Source organism: Oncorhynchus tshawytscha, linkage group LG05 (assembly GCF_018296145.1).
Source record: "Oncorhynchus tshawytscha isolate Ot180627B linkage group LG05, Otsh_v2.0, whole genome shotgun sequence".
In the NCBI taxonomy this organism is placed as follows: Eukaryota; Metazoa; Chordata; class Actinopteri; order Salmoniformes; family Salmonidae; genus Oncorhynchus; species Oncorhynchus tshawytscha.
The window spans coordinates 58292796-58317783 of NC_056433.1; the positions used below are offsets into that span (position 1 = coordinate 58292796).

Consider the following 24988-nt stretch of genomic DNA (forward strand, 5'->3'; position numbering starts at 1 on the left):
GCACTGTATCAGGAGAATGTGCTATGGCCCAGGAACAATGTTGTCCTGCAGTGTGGTTTTGATTGAATTCCAGCATCATAACAACATTTACATCTGAATAAATTGACCATTTATGAGTGACACAAAAACCTTTTCATTATTCATCTCGGATTTCTGATTCACAAGTTTAGCCTTTATGCCTGTCAATTCATTGACTACAATTGCCAGCACATCAGGCCATTTCAAAGTTTGGTCCTCATCTTGGTCCTCTGTCTAATGTCATGGATAGCAAAGTTGATGGATGATACATGTCCACATTTCTAAAATGCACTCGCTCAGGTGATTTACAGTGTGCAAAAATCAATGATAGGTCTTGTTTGATATCCACATTTTACAATGTAGCTAACCTAAATCATAGAATATATGTTGTGCAACACTGTGAAGTGTCACATTATTTACCCCATGTTTTCATTTAGCTAACTAAATCTGTTAAATGTAGGCCTATGTTATGGACAACAATGTTGTAATCCTGGAGTATGGATTATGTGCACATTGAATTTGGCCTATCAATTTGCAAGTTCACTTCTAGACTTGTACCATTTGTAAACTTCTAGAACTCCTCCCCGGCATGCATTGCATGCCCAACATGGATGAACTGACGGTGGAGGTCCGTGGCTCCAACGGAGCATATTATAAGGTAAATCAATTCTTAACATTCATGTAAACTGACCATAATCATGTTTTATAAAACATGACTCACACATCTGTTCCCCAACTATTGTCAACAAACGTAATCTAGCGACACACACTAAACTAGATATGTGTTTTCAACATGTCTGACGTTGGTAGTTAGCTAGCTATTACGAAACGTTAGCTAGATACGCTATCTTGATGGCCAAATATTATAGCTCTTTGGCCTCTTGTCCGTTTTTGTTGTTGCAACAACGTTTATTCACATCCTGTTTGTCTTAACGTTACATGATTACGATATTAGTTTTCTTGGACGAAAACACTGAGGAATGTTTCTGACTTAATTAACAGCTAGTCGGGCGGGTTGTCTATTGTTAGCATCAACCAGCTAGCTAGGTACTAGCTAGTTAACTTGGCTAGCTGAACTAACGGGTTCGGTTGCTCTTTTGACTTTGCTCGTCTTGAATCAGCATGGATCTGAGTAACTTTATGACCTGCTAGACTATCTAAAAGTGTATATGCTAACCATATGTGTTAATCCTAAAACAATTGTAAAGTAAAACGTTGGTTAAATTCATATTTTAATCATAGCCAGCTCACTGTTTTCATTTGCTCCTCATTGAAGTCTGAATAAGGAACTAACTTGCTAGCTAGCTGAAATGTTGTGTATAGAAGGACTTGCCCGTTTAAGAACATATATTTGGTGAAAATGTTTGCACTCGTTGTGGATGTTGTTAGACTATTGCAGAAAGTTGGAAATGTGAACAACACATTATCCTGAAGTTATTCCATGAAATGCCCAGTCTTAGGCCCACTGATTGATCTATGCCGTGTCAGCTGCTCTCAGTCCTCAGCTCAGCTGTCGTCAGATTCAGCAGATACTTTAGGCACCAGGTCTATTTTTGTATTCACTGAATCAAAGATCCACATAGTGAAGGGATATCACAGTGCCCTGGTCGAGTTCTTGACTAGAATAGACCTAAACATACCCTAGCAACAAGCTACAGTGCTGTGAAAAAGTATTTGCCCCCTTTCTGATTTTTGCACATTTTTATACTGTATGTAATCAGATCTTCAACCAAAACCTAATCTTAGATAAAGGGAACCTGAGTTTACAAATAACACAACAAATGTATACTTATTTTATTTATTTAATTAACAAAGTTGTGCAACACCCAATTCCCTGTGTGAAAAGTAGTTGCCCCCGTACACTCAATAACTGGTTGTGCCTCCTTTAGCTGCAATGATTGCAACCAAATGCTTCCTGTAGTTGTTGATCAGTCTCTCACATCGCTGTGGAGGAATTGTGGCCCACTCTTGCATGCAGAACTGCTTTAACTCGGTGACATTTGTGGGTTTTCAAGCAGAAACTGCTTGTTTGAAATCCTGCCACATCTCGATTGGGATTAGGTCTGGACTAGGCCATTCCAATTTGTTGCTTTTTAGCCAATTTCATGTAGACTTGATTGTGTGTTTTGGATCATTGTGTTGCTGCATGAAGCTGCGCTTCATCTCACAGATGGATGGCCTGACTAAAATTCTGATACAGAGCAGAATTCATGGTTCCTTTTATTAAGGCAAATCATCCCCAAACCATCACACTATCATCACAATGCTTGACCATTGGTATGAGGTTTTTCCTGTGGACTATAGTATTTGATTTTCACCAGGCATAATGGGACCCATCTCATCCATAAAAATTACTGAAGTTTGCCAAAAAACACCTGGATTATTGTCAACTCTTGGAAGAATGTTCTCTGGAAAGATGAGTCAAAAGTATAACTTTTTGGACAGCTGTTTTGGTTCTGAAAAGATCTGAAAACATTCAGTATCAAAATATGCAAAAGTAGATCAAATTAGAAAGAGGGCAAATACTTTTTCACTGCACTGTATATATAATCTAGGGCTAGGGGAGCACTTCTGAATTTAAAGTACTGCTGTCCTTTCTCTAGGGATTTGTCAAAGATGTCCATGACGATTCACTCGCTATTGCCTTTGAGAACAAGTAAGTGTGGTAATTCGTCAGTTCTTGTCAGGTTGTAGTTTGTCATATTGGAGTGATAGTGGTATTAGTTTGGGCATAACTTTGATACTGATCTAAATGCTTGTTGTTGTTAATGAAGTTGGCAACCAGAGAGACAAGTTCCCTTTAGTGATGTTCGGATGCCACCTCCAGCCGATGGTAAAAAGGACATCGGGGAGGGAGAAGAGGTGGAGGTGAGAACTGGCTCTCTATCTTCATAGAAATTTAACACACAGTTTCCATAGGATGTCTTATTTTTAATTATCTCCCCTTGTTTCTCTCTGTACCAGATCTTCTCCCGGGCCAATGAGCAGGAGCCATGTGGCTGGTGGCTTGCCAAAGTGCGCATGATGAAGGGAGATGTGAGTAGTTAACTGTGGTTACAATTTCACTGGTCCTATAATGTAATTGTGGAGAGTTGTTTAATCAAGGAGATGTTTATTTGATGTTTGTCCTCTGGTTTCCTCATCCTGTTATGTTTGTTAGTTTCATGCAAGTCGATATGTAACCTGTGTTGTGTTTACTATGTAGTTCTATGTGATCGAGTATGCTGCCTGTGACGCCACATACAATGAAATAGTCACATTTGAACGTCTTCGGCCTGTAAATATCAACAAGGCGGTGTCAAAGAGCTCCTTCTTCAAGTGCACAGTCCCAGTTCCCGACGACCTGAAAGCAGCGTATGTACCTTGTTTAAAAGTAGTTTCTGATTGTGATATAGACGGGTTATTTGTTGGATGTTATTTACATGCATTATAATTTAGAATCTGATTATAGTTCCTTCTACTTCAGGTGCGAAAGTGAACAAGCGCATAAAGATTTCAAAAAGGCAGTGGGAGCTTGTCGGATTGTCTACTGTTCAGAAACAAGTAGCTTGGTTGTACTGGTAAGTATGTATACATCTTTCTGACACTCTTTCTTCAGTTCCAGCAGATTTGAGTATACGAATGAAATAGGGCTGGAAATTGCCAGGGACCTCACGATATGATATTATCATGTTACTTAGGTGCTGATACGATATGTATTGGGATTCTCACAATTCTATATGTATTTCGATACTGTGATTTTATTGCTATTTGATGCTCCAAACATATTACTCACAATAGAGTTGATGTCGGAAGTTTACATACACCTTAGCCAAATACATTTCAAACTCAGTTTTTCACAATTCCTGTTATTTAATCCTAGTAAGAATCTTAGGTCAGTTAGGATCACCACTTTATTTTAAGAATGTGAAATGTCAGAATAATAGTAGAGTGAATTATTTCAGCTTTTATTTCTTTCATCACATTCCCAGTGGGTCAGAAGTTTACATACACTCAACTAGTATTTGGTAGCATTGCCTTTAAATGGTTTAACTTGGGTCAAATGTTTCGGGTAACCTTCCACAAGCTTTCCACAATAAGTTGGGTGAATTTTGGCCCATTCCTCCTGACAGAGCTGGTGTAACTGAGTCAGGTTTGTAGGCCTCCTTGCTTGCACATGCTTATTCAGTTCTGCCCACAAATCTTCTATAGGGTTGAGGTCAGGGCTTTGTGATGGCCACTCCAATACCTTGATTTTGTTGTCCTTAAGCCATTTTGCCACAACTTTGTATGTATGTTTGGGGTCATTGTCCATTTGGGAGACCCATTATTATTTTATATATTTTTTTATTTCACCTTTTATTTAATAACCAGGTAGGCCAGTTGAGAACAAGTTCTCATTTACAACTGCGACCTGGCCAAGATAAAGCAAAGCTGTGCGACAGAAACAACAACACAGAGTTACACATAAACAAACGTAAAGTCAATAACACAAAATAAAAGAAAAATATAAAAATCTATGTACAGTGTGTGCAAATGTAGAAGAGTAGGGAGGTAGGCAATAAATAGGCCATAGAAGCTAAAATAATTACAATTTAGCATTAATACTGGAGTGATAGATGTGCAGATGATGATGTGCAAGTAGAGATACTGGGGTGCAAAAGAGCAAGAGGGTAAGTAATAATATGGGGAGGAGATAGTCGGGTGTGCTATTTAGAGATTGGCTCTGTACAGGTACAGTGATTGGTAAGCTGCTCAGACAGCTGATGCTTAAAGTAAGAGAGGGAGATATAAGACTCCAGCTTCAGAGATTTCTGCAATTGGTTCCAGTCATTGGCAGCAGAGAACTGGAAGAAAAGGCGGCCAAAGGAAGTGTTAGCTTTGGGGATGACCAGTGCAATATACCTGCTGGGTTTGGCGACAGATATGTAGTGAGGGCCAGCCAACGAGAGCATACAGGTCGCAGTGGTGGGTAGTATATGGGGCTCTGGTGATAAAACGGACGGCACTGTGATAGACTGCATCCAATTTGCTGAGTGGGGCTGTTTTGTAAATGACATCGCCGAAGACAAGGATCGGTAGGATTGTCAGTTTTACGAGGATATGTTTAGCGGAATGAGTGAAAGAGGCTTTGTTCATTTTATTTTATTTTTATTTCACCTTTATTTAACCAGGTAGGCTAGTTGAGAACAAGTTCTCATTTACAACTGCGACCTGGCCAAGATAAAGCATAGCAGTGTGAACAGACAGCAACACAGTTACACATGGAGTAAACAATAAACAAGTCAATAACACAGTAGGGGGGAAAAAAGAGTCTATATACATGGTGTGCAAAAGGCATGAGGAGGTAGGCGAATAATTACAATTTAGCAGATTAACCCTGGAGTGATAAATGATCAGATGGTCATGTGCAGGTAGAGATACTGGTGTGCAAAAGAGCAGAAAAGTAAATAACTAAAAATAGTATGGGGATGAGGTAGGTAAATTGGGTGGGCTATTTACCGATGGACTATGTACAGCTGCAGCGATCGGTTAGCTGCTCAGATAGCAGATGTTTCAAGTTGGTGAGGGAGGTAAGTCTCAAACTTCAACGATTTTTGCAATTCGTTCCAGTCACAGACAGCAGAGAACTGGAAGGAAAGGTGGCCAAATTAGGTGTTGGCTTTAGGGATGATCAGTGAGATGCACCTGCTGGAGCGCGTGCTACGGGTGGGTGTTGCCATCGTGACCAGTGAACTGAGATAAGGCGGAGCTTTACCTAGCATTGACTTATAGATGACCTGGAGCCAGTTGGTTTGGCGACGAATATGTAGCGAGGGCCAGCCGACTAGAGCATACAGGTCGCAGTGGTGGGTGGTATAAGGTGCTTTAGTAACAAAGCGGATGGCACTGTGATAAACTGCATCCAGTTTGCTGAGTAGAGTATTGGAAGCCATTTTGTAGGTGACATCGCCGAAGTCGAGGATCGGTAGAATAGTCAGTTTTACTAGGGTAAGTTTGGCGGCGTGAGTGTAGGAGGCTTTGTTGCGAAATTGAAAGCCGATTCTAGATTTGATTTTGGATTGGAGATGTTTGATATGAGTCTGAAAGGAGAGTTTACAGTCTAGCCAGACACCTAGGTACTTATAGATGTCCACATATTCTAGGTCGGAACCATCCAGGGTGGTGATGCTAGTCGGGCGTGCTGGTGCAGGCAGCGAACGGTTGAAAAGCATGCATTTGGTTTTACTAGCGTTTAAGAGCAGTTGGAGGCCACGGAAGGAGTGTTGTATGGCATTGAAGCTCGTTTGGAGGTTAGATAGCACAGTGTCCAAGGAAGGGCCAGAGGTATACAGAATGGTGTCGTCTGCGTGGAGGTGGATCAGGGAATCTCCCGCAGCAAGAGCAACATCATTGATATATACAGAGAAAAGAGTCGGCCCGAGAATTGAACCCTGTGGCACCCCCATAGAGACTGCCAGAGGACCGGACAACAGGCCCTCCGATTTGACACACTGAACTCTGTCTGCAAAGTAGTTGGAGAACCAGGCAAGGCAGTCATTAGAAAAACCGAGGCTACTGTGTCGATAAGAATAGGGTGATTGACAGAGTCGAAAGCTTTGGCCAGGTCGATGAAGACTGCTGCACATTATTGTCTATTATCGATGGCGGTTATGATATCGTTTAGTACCTTGAGCGTGGCTGAGGTTTACATGTGACCGGCTCGGAAACCAGATTGCACAGCGGAGAAGGTACGGTGGGATTCGAGATGGTCAGTGATCTATTTGTTGACTTGGCTTTCGAAGACCTTAGATAGGCAGAGCAGGATGGATATGGGTCTGTAACAGTTTGGGTCCAGGGTGTCTCCCCCTTTTGAAGAGGGGGATGACCACGGCAGTTTTCCAGTCCTTGGGGATCTCAGACGATATGAAAGAGAGGTTGAACAGGCTGGTAATAGGGGTTGCGACAATGGTGGCAGATAGTTTCAGAAATAGAGGGTTCAGATTTTCAAGCCCAGCTTATTTGTACCGGTCCAGGTTTTGCAGCTCTTTCAAAACATCTGCTATCTGGATTTGGGTAAAGGAGAAGCTTGGGAGGCTTGGGCCAGTAGCTGCGGGGGGGGGGTGGAGCTGTTGGCCGAGGTTGGAGTAGCCTGGAGGAAGGCATGGCCAGCCGTTGAGAAATGCTTGTTGAAGTTTTCGATTAACATGGATTTATCGGTGGTGTGTTACCGTGTTACCTAGCCTCGGTGCAGTGGGCAGCTGAGAGGAGGTGCTCTTGTTCTCCATGGACTTTACAGTGTTCCAGAACTTTTTGGAGTTAGAGCTACAGGATGCACATTTCTGCTTGAAAAAGCTGGCCTTTGCTTTTCTGACTGACTGCGTGTATTGGTTCCTGACTCCCTGAACAGTTGCATATCGCGGGGACTTTTCGATGCTATTGCAGTCCGCCACAGAATGTTTTTGTGCTGGTCGAGGGCAGTCAAGTCTGGAGTGAACCAGGGGCTAAATCTGTTCTTAGTTCTGCATTTTTTGAACGGAGCATGCTTATCTAAGATGGTGAGGAAGTTACGTTTAAAGAATGACCAGGCATCCTCAACTGACGGGATGAGGTCAATATCCTTCCAGGATACCCGGGCCAGGTTGATTAGACAGGCCTGCTCGCAGAAGTGTTTTAGGGAGCGTTTGACAGTGATGAGGGGTGGTCGTTTGACTGCGGACCCGTAGCGGATACAGGCAATGAGGCAGTGATCGCTGAGATCCTGATTGAAGACAGCGGCGGTGTATTTGGAGGGCCAGTTGGTCAGGATAACGTCTATGAGGGTGCCCTTGTTTACAGATTTAAGGTTGTACCTGGTGGGTTCCTTGATGATTTGTGTGAGTTTGAGGGCATCTAGCTTACATTTTTCGGACTGCCGGGGTGTTAAGCATATCCCAGTTTAGGTCAGCTAACAGAACAAACTCTGAAGCTAGATGGGGGGCGATCAATTCTTAAATGTTGTCCAGGGCACAGCTGGGAGCTGAGGGGGGTCGGTAGCAGGCTTCAACAGTGAGAGACTTATTTCTGGAGAGATTCATTTTTAAAATTAGAAGTTTGAACTGTTTGGGTATGGACCTGGAAAGTATGACATTACTTTGCAGGCTATCTCTGCAGTAGACTGCAACTCCTCCCCCTTTGGCAGTTCTATTTTGATGGAAAATGTTATAGTTGGGTATGGAAATCTCAGAATTTTTGGTGGCCTTCCTAAGCCAGGATTCAGACACGGCAATGACATCAGGGTTGGCAGAGTGCTAAAGCAGTGAGTAAAACAAACTTAGGGAGGAGGCTTCTGATGTTGACATGCATGAAACCAAGGCTTTTTCGATCACAGAAGTCAACAAATGAGGGTGCCTGGGGACATGCCGGGCCTGGGTTTAGCTCCACATCACCGCGGAACAGAGGAGGAGTAGCATGAGGGTGCGGCTAAAGGCTATCAAAACTGGTCGCGTAGAGCGTTCGGGTCAAAAAATAAAAGGAGCGGATTTCTGGGCGTGATATAATATATTCAGGGCATAATGCGCAGACTGGTATGGTGGGGTGCGGGTACAGTGGAGGTAAGCCCAGGCACTGGGTGATAAGAGAGGTTGTATCTCTGGACATGCTGGTTGTAATGGGTGAGGTCACCGCATGTGTGGGAGGTGGGACAAAGGAGGTATCAGAGGTATGAAGAGTGGAACTAGGGGGTCCATTGTAAACTAAAACAATGATAACTAACCTGAACAACAGTATACAAGTTATATTGACATTTGAGAGAGACATACAGCGAGGCATAAAGTAATCACAGGTGTTGATTGGGAGAGCTAGCTAAAACAACAGGTGAGACAACAACAGCTAATCAGCTAACACAACAACAGCAGGTAAAATGGTGATGACTAGACAGAGAGGGTCGGATTAACTACACACAGAGCCTGAGTTTGCGGCTGGGCCGAAAAGATAAAAAATGAATAAACAGAATGGAGTACCGTGATTAATGGACAGTCCAGTAGGCATCAGCTATGTAGCCAAGTGATCATAGTGTCCAGGGGGCAGCAGTCGATGGAACAGGAGCCCCACTACGCAAGCGACACAGCGTTTTAAAGTTAGTAGCGTCTGCTCCGACGGAGGCCGGATGAAGGCACAGCGGATGGAGTATTCGTCGGCAGACCAGTCGTGGTGGTGCGGCGGGGCGCCATGTCGACAGAGAATCCAAGCCAGATGGCGAAAGAGGTATTGTGGAATTTAGTTTGCTAGCCGGGAGATGTGCCTGGCTCACGGCTAACTGGTGCTAGCTTCGTGGCAGTGGCGTTAGCCACTATCCAATCGGTAGCAGCGGTGATCCGGTGCCAAGGTCCAGAGTCCAGAGTTTACAGCAAGGATCCGGTGGAGTTTTGGGCTCTAGCCGTGTATGAGTGGGGTTCGGGTGAACAGCTGAGTAGGCCGGGAGGTGGGCCTCAGGGAATAGCTTCGGTACTAGGTGCCACGGTGAGTGAAAGCTTGCTAGCTGTGAGCGAGCTAGCTGTGAAGATCAGAAGTAGTGGTCCAGGGATTACGGCAGGAATCCGGCGTTGTTGTGGAGAGACAGTCCGATATTGGTAGACAGGCGAGTATTGTCCAGGCTAAAAACAGGGCTGGTATCTGTGCAGAAGGTAAAAGCTGTTAGCAGTGGCTAACAATAAATAGCTTGTAGCTTATTAGCTGGTTAGCTTCTGGAGATTCTTCAATGTGTTCTAAAATTTAAAATAATAGCGATTCCGTATCACATTGGGTGAGGCAGGTTACCGGAAGGTATAATCGAATAAAAAATCAAGAAGAGATTGAAAATAAATTTAAATATATACAAAAAATTTGAAAAAATACAAAAGTACACAAGAGGACAAAACAAACACGTCTTCACTGCTACGCCATCTTGGATGCAAAATAGGAAGCCAATTCAATTCTAGATTTAATTTTGGATTGGAGATGCTTAATGTGAGTCTGGAAGTAGAGCTTACAGTTGTAACCCTCTCACCAGGCTCAAATTTGACTCTCACGATATTAACTTACGTAGAGTATCTCAACAGCATGGGATGTTAGGTGAGAAGGACATCTCCAATAATAATTCCTATTGTAAACTGTCTTGGGTGATGACAATAGGGTATTAACTTCAGATGAAATGATTATAGGTTTCTCTTATTGTATCAGGGTAGGCTATCCCATGCATTAAATTTAATTGAAACAGTAAATGACTCCAAGGCAACATATATAAGGTTCAATATGTGTATTACATTTTCATAGCACAAAATCAAAATATATAAAAATAATAAACATCAATGAGTCGTGCACAACCCATGTCCAAATGATTTAAAGCTTGTTTATCCCGGTGGCGCGCGTTGGAGCTATAAAAAAAAATGGCGACACACATAAAGTCCAGAAGCACCTCACGTTGTGGTTACTCACCACTTGTAGATATTCCTTGAGCGAAGTATGGCAGTTCCTTGCAGGTTTCCTAACAAGATCCACAGCAAGCACCGCTATCAATGCAGACAGTACTCCTTAGCCATAACCGATATCCCATGGGAACATGAACTTGTTAAGCTTTCCCATGCAATTCTCTCTCGGTGTTACACGATGCTAGGCTAACCTCAAGGCTGGCAAATACCTCCATGATGAGACGGTAGCTTCAGTCTTTCCTAAGTCATAACAAAATCATAACAACTCTTATAAAATAAAATTGGTATTTCCCTTCATGTCTTAGTAGGTATGGGTTTTTGTTCTAGTTTTGTCGTCGTCTTTTATCATTTTCTTCACCAACGGTCCTGATGTAAAAATCCAACCTTTTCTCAATGTCTCTCTCCCTCTCTTTTTTTTTCCTTTCCCAGACCTCCCTTTAACCAGGTCAACTCCCATTGGCCACAGCTCAACTTCTTTCGGATCAGTGGGACGGTAGCGTCCCACCTCGACAACATCCAGTGAAATTGCAGAGCGCCAAATTAAAATTAAATTACTATATAAATATTTAACTTTCATAAAGTCACAAGTGCAATACATCAAAATAAAGCTTAACTTGATGTTAATCCAGCCACCGTGTCAGATTTCAAAAAGGCTTTACGGGAAAGCAAACCATGCGATTATCTGAGGACAGCGCCACGCATACCAACACATGAAAAACATATTTCAACCGTGTCGCACCACAAATGGTCCTTTTGTTCGATAAATTCCTTCTTTATATCCACAAAATGTCCATTTATTTGGCAAGTTTGATTCAGAAATACACCGGCTCCAACTCGCCCAACATGACAACAAAGGATCTAATAAGTTACCTGTAAACTTGGTCCAAACATTTCAAACAACTTTCCAAATCCAACCTTAGATATCCTAAAACGTAAATAATCGATACAATTTAACGGAACGGAATATACTGTGTTCAATAGCGGATAAAAACAATGTGGAGTGAGCGCCAGTTCACGCGCACCACGCAGGAGAGTCCACTTGGCTTGACACTCACAATGAACAGCCCTACTTCTTCATTTCTCAAAAGAAAAACATCAAGCAATTTCTAAAGACTGACATCTAGTGGAAGCTATAGGAACTGCAACCATGTTCCTCATAAATATAGTTTCCCATAGAAACCCAATTGAAAACACAGTGACCTCGTTTTTTTCCCCCTGGATGGTTTGTCCTCTGGGTTTCGCCTGCCAAATAAGTTCTGTTATACTCACAGACATAATTTTAACAGTTTTAGAAACTTTTGTGTTTTCTATCTAAATCTACCAATTATATGCATATCCTAGCTTCTGGGCCTGAGAAACAGGCAGTTTACTTTAAACAGGCATGCATTTCATCCGGGCGTGAAAATACTGCCTCCTATCCCAAAGTTAACCTCTTTAGGCTAGGGGGCAGTATTTTGACATCTGGATGAAAAGCGTGCCCAAAGTAAACTGCCTGGATAGAAAACACTCTAAAGTTTCTAAAACTGTTAAAATAATATCTGTGAGTATAACAGAACTTATATGGCATGCGGAACCCCAAGGACAAACCATCCCCCCCAAAAAATATTCGGCCTACCACGGTTTCCAATGGCTGTCATGTTTATTATGAGGCAAAAACCTCCCAGATTGCAGTTCCTAGGGCTTCCACTAGATGTCAAGACTTTAGAAAGAGTTTCAGGCTTGTTTTTGGAAAAATTAGCTAGAATTGGTAGTTTTTCTAAGTGGCTCCTATTTTGGCCGTAGTGTTTTCATGCGTGTGGATGAGCGCGCATTCTTTGTTGTTTATCTCCGGTAAGGACGATAACGATTCTCGGTCTTAAATTTATTGTTTATTAAGTGATACCGGAGGTTTGATTAAAAACGTTGTTTGGAGAAGTTTATTGGTAACGTTTGGAGCACCAACAGAAGATCTTCAATGGTAAGGCATTTATTTTATCGCTATTTCTGACTTTCGTGGCGCACCTGCCTGGTTGAAAAAATGTTTTTCGTGCTTTTGTATGCGGGGCGCTGTCCTCATAATTGCATGGCGTGCTTTCGCTTTAAAGCCTTTTTGAAATCTGACACAGCGGCTGGATTAACAAGAAGTTAAGCTTTATTTTGATGTATGACACTTGTATTTTCATGAATGTTAAATATTTATATTTCTGTAATTTCAATTTTGCGCTCTACAATTTCACCGGAAGTTGTCAAGAAGCATGTCCCAGTTTAGGTCACCTAACAGTAGAAACTCTGACGATAGATGGGGGGGGCGATCAATTCCCATACGGTGTCCAGGGCACAACTGGGGGGGGTTTATAACAAGCGGCAACGGTGAGAAACTTGTTTCTGGAAAGGTGGATTTTTAAAAGTAGAAGCTCAAATTGTTTGGGCACAGATCTGGATAGTATGACAGAACTCTGCAGGCTATCTCTGCAGAAAATTGCAACTCCGCACCCTTTGGCAGTTCTGTCTTGTCGGAAAATGTTATTGTTAAGTATGGAAATTTCAGGAATTTTGGTGGCCTTCCTAAGCCAGGATTCAGACACGGCTAGGACATCCGGGTTGGCAGAGTGTGAATAAAAGCAGTGAATAAAATAAACTTAGGGGGGAGCCTTCTAATGTTAACATGCATGAAACCAAGGCTTTTATGGTTACAAAAGTCAACAAATGCAATTGCCTGGGGAATGGGAGTGATGCTGAGGGCTGCAGGGCCTGGGTTAACCTCTACATCACCAGAGCAACAAAGGAGGAGTAGGATAAGAGTACAGCTAAAGGCTAAAAGAACTGGTCGTCTAGTGCGTTCGGAACAGAGAGTAAAAGGAGCAGGTTTCTGGGCACAGAAGAACAGATTTGAGGCATGATGTACAGACAAGGGTATGGTAGGATGTGAGTACAGTGGAAGTAAGCCTAGGAATTGAGTGACGATGAGAGGTTTTGTCTCCAGACGCACCATTTAAGCCAGGTGCGGTCACCGCATGTGTGGGGGGTTGGAACATAAGGCATATTGATCAGGGCTGGAGGCTCTACAGTGAAATAAGACAAATTACTAACCAAAACAGCAATAGACAAGGCATATTGACATTAGGGAGAAGCATGTGTAGCCGAGTGATCATAGGGTCCAGTGAGTAGCATTTCCCCCCCTCATGAAGCCATCTATTTTGTGAAGTGCACCAGTCCCTCCTGCAGTAAAGCAACCCCACAACATGATGCTGCCACCCCTGTGCTTCACGGCTGGGATGGTGTTCTTCGGCTTGCAAGCCTCCCCTTTTACCTCCAAACAAAACAATGGTCATTATGGCCGAAAAGTTATATTTTTGTTTCATCAGACCAGAGGACATTTCTCCAAAAAGTACGATCTTTGTTCCCATGTGCAGTTGCAAACCGTAGTCTGGCTTTTTTATAGTGGTTTTGGAGCAGTGGCTTCTTCCTTGCTGAGCAATATGTCGATAATGGACTTGTTTTACTGTGGATATAGAAACTTTTGTACCTGTTTCCTCCAGCATCTTCACAAGGTCCTTTGCTGTTCTGGGATTGATTTAAACTTTTCGTACTTAAGTACGTTCATCTCTAGGAGACAGAACGCGTATCCTTCCTGAGCGGTATGACGTCTGCGTGATCCCATGGTGTTTATACTTGCGTACTATTGTTTGTACAGATGAACGTGGTACCTTCAGGCGTTTGGAAATTGCTCCCAAGGACGAACCAGACTTGTGGAGGTCTTGGCTGATTTCTTTTGATTTTTCCATGATGTCAAGCAAAGAGGCACTGAGTTTGAAGGTAGGCCTTGAAATACATCCACAGGTACACCTCCAATTGACTCAGGCTAATAGACATTATTTTTCAGAAGCTTCTAAAGCCATGACATTTTCTGGAATTTTCCAAGCTGTTTAAAGGCACAGTCAACTTAGTGTATCTGAACTTCTGACCCACTGCAATTGTGATACAGTGAATTTCAAGTGAAATACTCCATTTGTAAACAATTGGTGGAAAAATGACTTGTCATGCACAAAGTAGATGTCCTAACCGACTTGCCAAAACTATAGTTTGTTAACAAGAAATTTGTGGAGTGGTTGAAAAACGAGTTTTAATGACTCCAACCTAAGTGTATGTAAACTTCCGACTTCAGCTGTATGTCTGCTGCAGAGGGGCAAGAGACATGAGAGAACTAGTTTGGACCAGTTATGGAAATAAGTCCTGAAAACAAATTTGGTCCCTAATTTAAAAAGATGGAGAACAAGCTATGGGAAAAAAATACTGGAGTTTTGGTGCAGGCACAGCCAACTAGCGCAAAATAATATTGTGAAAATATGATATATCGTCAAAAATAATATCCCGATATGTAACTATACATTTTTCCCCCTACCAGTTAATGTGTTTTGACCATTTATTTATGTTTATATTCTTGTTTCCTTGCAGTCCATAAATGAAGCCACAGTTAAGCGAGTGTCTTTGCTCAGTGACATGCACCTGAGGAGCATTCGTACTAAGCTCATGCTCATGTCCCGAAATGAGGAAGCCACTAAACATCTGGAGGTAAGGGCCATTTTCATAATTGCATCCTGGCATAAAAACACATGAATTCATGCGCATGACAGAATTAAATTGGATAATAGTCAAATGAATGGCATCTGTGAATGTAAGATCTTTCACTCAAAACGATCTCCTCTCAAGAGTACAAAGCAACTGGCATCTGGTTTCCAAGAGGAGTTTACAGTCAGGGTGGACCTCATGGGCCTTGCCATTGGAAGCCATGGAAGCAACATTCAACAAGCCAGAAAACTGCCTGGAGTCACTGCTATCGAGCTGGATGAGGGGAGCGGGACGTTCAGAATTTACGGAGAGGTGTGCTAATGCTTTTGCTGCTTCAAGACCTTATGAGGGAACTATAGACGTACGTTCAAAAGTTTGGAGTCACTTAGAAATGTCCTTGTTTTTGAAAGAAAAGCATCAAAAAAATTGCCCCTTTAAAATAACATGAATTTGATGTAAAATACAGTGTTGACATTGTTAATGTTGTAAATGACTATTGAAGCTGGAAAAAGATGATTTTTAGTGGAGTATCTACATAGGCATACAGAGGTCCATTGTCAGCAACCATCACTTCTGTGTTCCAATGGCACGTTGTGTTAGCTAATCCAAGTTTATCATTTTAAAAGGCTAATTGATCATTAGAAAACCCTTTTCCAATAATGTTAGCACAGCTGAAAACTGTTGTGCTGATTAAAGAAGCAATAAAAAAACTGGCCTTTTTAGACTAGTTGAGTATCTGGAGCATCAGCATTTGTGAGTTTGATTTGTTTCTGGCGCAAAATGGCCAGAAACAAAGAACTTTCTTCTGAAACTCGTCAGTCTATTCTTGTTCTAAGAAATGAAGGCTATTCCATGTGAGAATTTGCCAAGAAACTGAAGATCTCGTACAACGCTACTCCCTTCACAGAACAGTGCAAACTGTCTCTAACCAGAATAGAAAGAGTGGGAGGCCGGGTGCACAACTGAGCAAGAGGACAAGTACATTAGGGTGTCTAGTTTGAGAAACAGACGGCTCGCAAGTCCTCAACTGGCAGCTTCATTAAATAGTACCCGCAAAACACCAGTCTCAACGTCAACACTGAAGAGGCGACTTTGGGATGCTGGCCTTGCTGGCCTACAATATTCATTTACAACATTGTCTACACTATTTCTGATCAATTTGATGTTTTAATGTACAAAAAAATATGCTTTTCTTTCAAAAACAAGGACATTTCGAAGTGACCACAAACTTTTGAACAGTAATCTGTATGACAGGACTATGGACGTGTGAACTATGGACGGATGTGTGCGTGTGAACGTGTGGGTGCGTGTGAACTATGGACGTGTCTGTGAGTGTGAACTATGGACGTGTCTGTGAGTGTGAACTATGGACGTGTGTGATGGTGAACTATGGACGTGTGAACTATGGACGGATGTGTGCATGTGATCGTGTGGGTGCGTGTGAACTATGGACGTGTGAACTATGGACGGATGTGTGCGTGTGAACGTGTGAACTATGGACGTGTCTGAGTGTGAACTATGGACGTGTGAACTACGGACGCGTCTGTGGGTGAACTACGGACGCGTCTGTGAGTGAACTACGGACGCGTCTGTGAGTGAACTACGGGCGCGTCTGTGAGTGAACTGCGGACGCGTCTGTGAGTGAACTGCGGACGCGTCTGTGAGTGAACTGCGGACGCGTCTGTGGGTGAACTACGGACGCGTCTGTGGGTGAACTGCGGGCGCGTCTGGGAGTGAACTGCGGACGCGTCTGTGAGTGAACTACGGACGCGTCTGTGAGTGAGCTACGGGCGCGTCTGTGAGTGAACTACGGGCGCGTCTGTGAGTGAACTACGGGCGCGTCTGTGTGAACTGCGGACGCGTCTGTGAGTGAACTGCGGGCGCGTCTGTGGGTGAGCTGCGGACGCGTCTGCGGGTGAACTACGGACGCGTCTGCGGGTGAACTACGGACGCGCCTGCGGGTGAACTACGGACGCGCCTGCGGGTGAACTACGGGCGCGCCTGCGGGTGAACTACGGACGCGCCTGTGCGTGAACTACGGGCGCGCCTGTGCGTGAACTACGGACGCGCCTGTGCGTGAACTACGGACGCGCCTGTGCGTGAACTACGGACGCGCCTGTGCGTGAACTGCGGGCGCGCCTGTGCGTGAACTACGGGCGCGCCTGTGCGTGAACTACGGGCGCGCCTGTGCGTGAACTCACGGGCGCGCCTGTGCGTGAACTACGGGCGCGTCTGTGCGTGAACTACGGGCGCGTCTGTGCGTGAACTACGGGCGCGTCTGTGCGTGAACTACGGGCGCGTCTGTGCGTGAACTGCGGGCGCGTCTGTGCGTGAACTACGGGCGCGTCTGTGGGTGGGCGAACTGTATACGGACGCGTCTGTGGGTGGGCGAACTGTATACGGGCGGGTCTGTGGGTGGGCGAACTGTATACGGGCGCGTCTGTGGGTGGGTACGGGCGCGTCTGTGGGTGGGCGAACTGTATACGGGCGCGTCTGTGGGTGGGCGAACTGTATACGGGCGCGTCTGTGGGTGGGCGAACTGTATACGGGCGCGTCTGTGGGTGGGCGAACTATACGGGCGTGTGTGTGTGTGTGTGAACTATAGACGTGTGTGTGTGTGTGTGTGAACTATAGACGTGTGTGTGTGTGTGTGAACTATAGACGTGTGTGTGTGTGTGTGTGAACTATAGACGTGTGTGTGTGTGTGTGAACTATAGACGTGTGTGTGTGTGTGTGTGTGTGTGAACTATAGACGTGTGTGTGTGAACTATAGACGTGTGTGTGTGTGAACTATAGGTGTGTGTGTGTGTGTGAACTATAGATGTGTGTGTGTGTGTGTGAACTATAGATGTGTGTGTGTGTGTGAACTATAGATGTGTGTGTGTGTGTGTGTGTGTGTGTGTGAACTATAGATGTGTGTGTGTGTGTGTGTGTGTGTGAACTATAGATGTGTGTGTGTGTGTGTGAACTATAGATGTGTGTGTGTGTGTGTGTGTGAACTATAGATGTGTGTGTGTGTGTGAACTATAGATGTGTGTGTGTGTGTGTGTGTGTGTGAACTATAGATGTGTGTGTGTGTGTGTGTGTGTGTGTGTGTGTGTGTGAACTATAGATGTGTGTGTGTGTGTGTGAACTATAGACGTGTGTGTGTGTGTGTGTGTGTGTGAACTATAGACGTGTGTGTGTGTGTGTGTGTGTGAGTGAACTATAGGTGTGTGTGTGTGTGTGTGAACTATAGATGTGTGTGTGTGAACTATAGACGTGTGTGTGAACTATAGACGTGTGTGTGTGTGTGAACTATAGACGTGTGTGAACTATAGACGTGTGTGTACTATAGACGTGTGTGTGTGAACTATAGACGTGTGTGTGTGTGTGAACTATAGACGTGTGTGTGTGTGTGTGAACTATAGATGTGTGTGTGAACTATAGATGTGTGTGTGTGTGAACTATAGACGTGTGTGTGTGTGAACTATAGACGTGTGTGTGTGTGAACTATAGACGTGTGTGTGTGAACTATAGACGTGTGTGTGTGTGTGTGAACTATAGACGTGTGTGTGTGTGAACTATAGACGTGTGTGTGTGAACTATAGACGTGTGTGTGTGTGTGTGAACTATAGATGTGTGTGTGTGTGTGAACTATAGATGTGTGTGTGTGTGTGTGAACTATAGATGTGTGTGTGTGAACTATAGATGTGTGTGTGTGTGAACTATAGATGTGTGTGTGTGTGAACTATAGATGTGTGTGTGTGTGAACTATAGATGTGTGTGTGTGTGAACTATAGATGTGTGTGTGTGAACTATAGACGTGTGTGTGTGTGTGAACTATAGATGTGTGTGTGTGTGTGTGTGTGTGAACTATAGATGTGTGTGTGTGTGTGTGTGTGTGTGTGTGTGAACTATGTGTGTGTGTGTGTGTGTGTGTGTGTGTGTGTGTGTGTGAACTATAGATGTGTGTGTGTGTGAACTATAGATGTGTGTGTGTGAACTATAGACGTGTGTGTGTGTGAACTATAGATGTGTGTGTGTGAACTATAGATGTGTGTGTGTGAACTATAGACGTGTGTGTGTGTGTGAACTATAGATGTGTGTGTGTGTGTGTGTGTGTGAACTATAGATGTGTGTGTGTGTGTGTGTGTGTGTGTGTGTGTGTGTGTGTGTGTGTGTGTGTGTGTGTGAACTATAGATGTGTGTGTGTGTGAACTATAGATGTGTGTGTGTGAACTATAGACGTGTGTGTGTGTGAACTATAGATGTGTGTGTGTGAACTATAGATGTGTGTGTGTGTGAACTATAGATGTGTGTGTGTGTGAACTATAGATGTGTGTGTGTGTGAACTATAGGTGTGTGTGTGTGAACTGTAGACGTGTGTGTGTGAACTATAGATGTGTGTGTGTGTGTGTGTGAACTATAGATGTGTGTGTGTGTGAACTATAGATGTGTGTGTGTGAACTATAGATGTGTGTGTGTGTGAACTATAGATGTGTGTGTGAACTATAGATGTGTGTGTGTGTGTGTGTGTGAACTATAGATGTGTGTGTGTGTGTGTGTGTGAACTATAGGTGTGTGTGTGTGTGTGAACTATAGGTGTGTGTGTGTGTGTGTGAACTATAGGTGTGTGTGTGTGTGTGTGTGAACTATAGGTGTGTGTGTGTGAACTATAGACGTGTGTGTGAACTATAGACGTGTGTGTGTGTGTGTGTGTGTGTGAACTATAGATGTGTGTGTGTGTGTGTGAACTATAGATGTGTGTGTGTGTGTGTGTGTGTGTGAACTATAGGTGTGTGTGTGAACTATAGACGTGTGTGTGTGTGTGTGAACTATAGACGTGTGTGTGTGTGTGTGTGTGTGAACTATAGACGTGTGTGTACTATAGACGTGTGTGTGTGTGTGTGAACTATAGACGTGTGTGTGTGTGAACTATAGACGTGTGTGTGTGTGTGTGTGTGTGTGTGTGTGTGTGTGAACTATAGATGTGTGTGAACTATAGATGTGTGTGTGTGTGTGAACTATAGACGTGTGTGTGTGTGTGTGTGTGTGTGTGTGTGAACTATAGACGTGTGTGTGTGTGAACTATAGACGTGTGTGTGTGTGAACTATAGACGTGTGTGTGAACTATAGACGTGTGTGTGTGAACTATAGACGTGTGTGTGTGTGTGTGTGTGTGTGAACTATAGACGTGTGTGTGAACTATAGATGTGTGTGTGTGTGTGTGAACTATAGGCGTGTGTGTGTGAACTATAGGCGTGTGTGTGTGAACTATAGGTGTGTGTGTGTGTGTGAACTATAGACGTGTGTGTGAACTATAGACGTGTGTGTGTGTGTGTGTGTGTGAACTATAGACCGTGTGTGTGTGAACTATAGACGTGTGTGTGAACTAGACGTGTGTGTGAACTATAGACGTGTGTGTGTGTGAACTATAGACGTGTGTGTGTGTGTGTGTGTGTGTGTGTGTGTGTGAACTATAGACGTGTGTGTGTGAACTATAGACGTGTGTGTGTGTGTGTGTGTGAACTATAGACGTGTGTGTGTGTGTGTGAACTATAGACGTGTGTGTGAACTATAGACGTGTGTGTGTGTGAACTATAGACGTGTGTGTGTGTGTGTGTGAACTATAGACGTGTGTGTGTGTGTGTGTGAACTATAGACGTGTGTGTGTGTGTGAACTATAGACGTGTGTGTGTGAACTATAGACGTGTGTGTGTGTACTATAGACGTGTGTGTGTGTACTATAGACACGTGTGTGTGTGAACTATAGACGTGTGTGAACTATAGACGTGTGTGTACTATAGACTTGTGTGTGTGTGTGAACTATAGACGTGTGTGTGTGTGTGTGTGAACTATAGACGTGTGTGTGTGAACTATAGACGTGTGTGTGTGAACTATAGACGTGTGTGTGTGTGAACTATAGACGCGTGTGTGTGTACTATAGACACGTGTGTGTGTGTACTATAGACACGTGTGTGTGTGTGAACTATAGACGTGTGTGAACTATAGACGTGTGTGTACTATAGACGTGTGTGTGTGTGAACTATAGACGTGTGTGAACTATAGACGTGTGTGTGTGTGTGAACTATAGACGTGTGTGTGTGTGTGTGAACTATAGACGAGTGTGTGTGAACTATAGACGTGTGTTTGTGTGTGTGTGTGTTAACTATAGACGTGTGTGTGTGTGTTAACTATAGACGTGTGTGTGTGTGTGTGTGTGTGAACTAGACGTGTGTGTGTGTGTGTGTGTGAACTATAGACGTGTGTGTGTGTGTGTGTGTGTGTGTGAACTATAGACGTGCGTGTGTGTGTGTGAACTATAGACGTGTGTGTGTGTGTGTGTGTGTGAACTATAGACGTGTGTGTGTGTGTGTGTGTGTGTGTGTGTGAACTATAGACGTGTGTGTGTGTGTGAACTATAGACGTGTGTGTGTGAACTATAGACGTGTGTGTGTGTGTGTGTGTGTGTGTGTGTGAACTATAGACGTGTGTGTGTGTGAACTATAGACGTGTGTGTGTGTGTGTGTGTGTGTGAACTATAGACGTGTGTGTGAACTATAGACGTGTGTGTGTGTGTGTGAACTATAGACGTGTGTGAACTAGACGTGTGTGTGTGTGTGAACTATAGACGTGTGTGTGTGTGTGTGAACTATAGACGTGTGTGTGTGTGTGTGAACTATAGACGTGTGTGTGTGAACTATAGACGTGTGTGTGTGTGTGAACTATAGACGTCTGTGTGTGTGTGTGTGTGAACTATAGACGTCTGTGTGTGTGTGTGAACTATAGACGTGTGTGTGTGTGTGAACTATAGACGTGTGTGTGAACTATAGACGTGTGTGTGAACTATAGACGTGTGTGAACTATAGACGTGTGTGTGTGTGTGAACTATAGACGTGTGTGTGTGTGTGTGAACTATAGACGTGTGTGTGTGTGAACTATAGACGTGTGTGTGTGTGAACTATAGACGTGTGTGTGTGAACTATAGACGTGTGTGTGTGAACTATAGACGTGTGTGTGTGAACTATAGACGTGTGTGTGTGAACTATAGACGTGTGTGTGTGTGTGAACTATAGGTGTGTGTGTGTGTGAACTATAGACGTGTGTGTGTGTGTGAACTATAGACGTGTGTGTGTGTGTGTGTGTGTGTGAACTATAGGTGTGTGTGTGAACTATAGACGTGTGTGTGTGTGTGTGAACTATAGACGTGTGTGTGTGTGAACTATAGACGTGTGTGAACTAGACGTGTGTGTGTGTGAACTATAGACGTGTGTGTGTGTGTGAACTATAGACGTGTGTGTGTGTGTGTGAACTATAGACGTGTGTGTGTGTGTGAACTATAGACGTGTGTGTGTGTGAACTATAGACGTGTGTGTGTGTGTGAACTATAGACGTGTGTGTGTGTGAACTATAGACGTGTGTGTGTGTGTGTGTGTGTGTATGAACTATGTGTCTGTGTGTGTGTGTGTGTGTGTGTGTGTGAACTATAGACGTCTGTGTGTGTGTGTGTGTGTGAACTATAGACGTCTGTGTGTGTGTGTGTGAACTATAGACGTCTGTGTGTGTGTGTGTGAACTATAGACGTGTGTGTGAACTATAGACGTGTGTGAACTATAGACGTGTGTGTGTGAACTATAGAGTGTGTGTGTGTGTGTGAACTATAGACGTGTGTGTGTGTGAACTATAGACGTGTGTGTGTGTGTGTGTGTGTGTGTGTGTGTGTGTGAACTATAGACGTGTGTGTGTGTGTGTGTGTGAACTATAGACGTGTGTGTGTGTGTGAACTATAGGTGTGTGTGTGTGTGTGAACTATAGACGTGTGTGTGTGTGAACTATAGACGTGTGTGTGTGTGTGTGAACTATAGACGTGTGTGTGTGTGTGTGAACTATAGACGTGTGTGTTTGTGTGTGTGTGTGTGAACTATAGACGTGTGTGTGTGAACTATAAACGTGTGTGTTTGTGTGTGTGAACTATGGATGTGTGTGTGTGTGTGTGAACTATAGACGTGTGTGTGTGAACTATAGACGTGTGTGTGTGTGTGTGTGTGTGTGTGAACTATAGACGTGTGTGTGAACTATAGACGTGTGTGTGTGTGTGTGAACTATAGACGTGTGTGTGTGTGTGTGTGAACTATAGACGTGTGTGTGAACTATAGACGTGTGTGTGTGTGTGAACTATAGACGTGTGTGTGTGTGTGTGAACTATAGACGTGTGTGTGTGTGTGTGTGAACTATAGACGTGTGTGTGTGTGTGAACTATAGACGTGTGTGTGTGTGTGTGAACTATAGACGTGTGTGTGTGTGTGTGTGTGTGTGTGTGTGTGAACTATAGACGTGTGTGTAACTATAGACGTGTGTGTGAACTATAGACGTGTGTGTGAATAATATAGACGTGTGTGTGTGTGAACTATAGACGTGTGTGTGTGTGTGTGTGTGTGTGAACTAGACGTGTGTGTGTGTGAACTATAGACGTGTGTGTGTGTGAACTATAGACGTGTGTGTGTGTGAACTATAGACGTGTGTGTGTGAACTATAGACGTGTGCGTGTGTGAACTATAGACGTGTGTGTGTGTGTGTGTGAACTATAGACGTGTGTGTGTGTGTATGTGAACTATAGACGTGTGTGTGTGTGTGTGTGTGAACTATAGACGTGTGTGTGTGTGAACTATAGACGTGTGTGAACTAGACGTGTGTGTGTGTGTGTGTGTGAACTATAGACGTGTGTGTGTGAACTATAGACGTGTGTGTGTGAACTAGACGTGTGTGTGTGTGTGAACTATAGACGTGTGTGTGTGAACTATAGACGTGTGTGTGTGTGTGAACTATAGACGTGTGTGTGTGTGTGAACTATAGACGTGTGTGTGTGTGTGAACTATAGACGTGTGTGTGTGTGTGTGTGTGTGTGTGAACTATAGACGTGTGTGTGAACTATAGACGTGTGTGTGAACTATAGACGTGTGTGTGAATAATATAGACGTGTGTGTGTGTGAACTATAGACGTGTGTGTGTGTGTGAACTAGACGTGTGTGTGTGTGTGAACTATAGACGTGTGTGTGAACTATAGACGTGTGTGTGTGTGAACTATAGACGTGTGTGTGTGTGTGTGTGTGTGTGTGTGAACTATAGACGTGTGTGTGTGAACTATAGACGTGTGTGTGAACTAGACGTGTGTGTGTGTGTGTGAACTATAGACGTGTGTGTGTGTGTGTGAACTATAGACGTGTGTGTGTGAACTATAGACGTGTGTGTGTGTTTGTGTGTGTGTGTGTGTGTGAACTATAGACGTGTGTGTGTGTGTGTGTGAACTATAGACGTGTGTGTGTGTGTGTGTGAACTAGACGTGTGTGTGTGTGAACTATAGACGTGTGTGAACTATAGACGTGTGTGTGTGTGTGTGTGTGTGTGTGTGTGTGTGTGTGTGTGTGTGTGTGAACTATAGACGTGTGTGTGAACTAGACGTGTGTGTGTGTGTGTGTGTGTGTGAACTATAGGTGTGTGTGTGTGTGTGAACTATGACGTGTGTGTGTGAACTATAGGCGTGTGTGTGTGTTTGTGTGTGTGTGTGAACTATAGACGTGTGTGTGTGTGTGTGTGTGTGTGAACTATAGACGTGTGTGTGTGTGTGAACTATAGACGTGTGTGTGTGTGTGTGTGTGTGAACTATAGACGTGTGTGTGTGTGTGTGAACTATAGACGTGTGTGTATGTGAACTATAGACGTGTGTGTGTGTGTGAACTATAGACGTGTGTGTGTGTGAACTATAGACGTGTGTGAACTAGACGTGTGTGTGTGTGTGTGTGAACTATAGACGTGTGTGTGTGTGTGAACTATAGACGTGTGTGTGTGAACTATAGACGTGTGTGTGTGTGTGTGAACTATAGACGTGTGTGTGAACTATAGACGTGTGTGTGAACTATAGACGTGTGTGTGTGTGTGTGAACTATAGACGTGTGTGTGTGTGAACTATAGACGTGTGTGTGTGTGTGTGAACTATAGACGTGTGTGTGTGTGTGAACTATAGACGTGTGTGTGTG

At 43.7% G+C, this 24988-nt stretch overlaps 1 protein-coding gene across 3 annotated transcripts in view; it reads left to right on the forward strand.

Moving 5' to 3' along the window:
* The first annotated feature begins 565 nt into the window (after window positions 1–565).
* The window catches only part of fxr1 (fragile X mental retardation, autosomal homolog 1), a 34336-nt gene continuing 9913 nt past the window's right edge, over window positions 566–24988 (forward strand). For all 3 annotated transcript variants that reach the window (XM_042322149.1, XM_024422551.2, XM_042322150.1), the window contains exons 1-8: window positions 566–676; window positions 2622–2674; window positions 2793–2886; window positions 2983–3054; window positions 3224–3372; window positions 3485–3578; window positions 14859–14975; window positions 15114–15284. In XM_042322149.1, the coding sequence (XP_042178083.1) occupies window positions 608–676; window positions 2622–2674; window positions 2793–2886; window positions 2983–3054; window positions 3224–3372; window positions 3485–3578; window positions 14859–14975; window positions 15114–15284 (819 nt within the window). In that variant the 5' untranslated portion in view covers window positions 566–607. The remainder of the gene's footprint in view (window positions 677–2621; window positions 2675–2792; window positions 2887–2982; window positions 3055–3223; window positions 3373–3484; window positions 3579–14858; window positions 14976–15113; window positions 15285–24988) is intronic.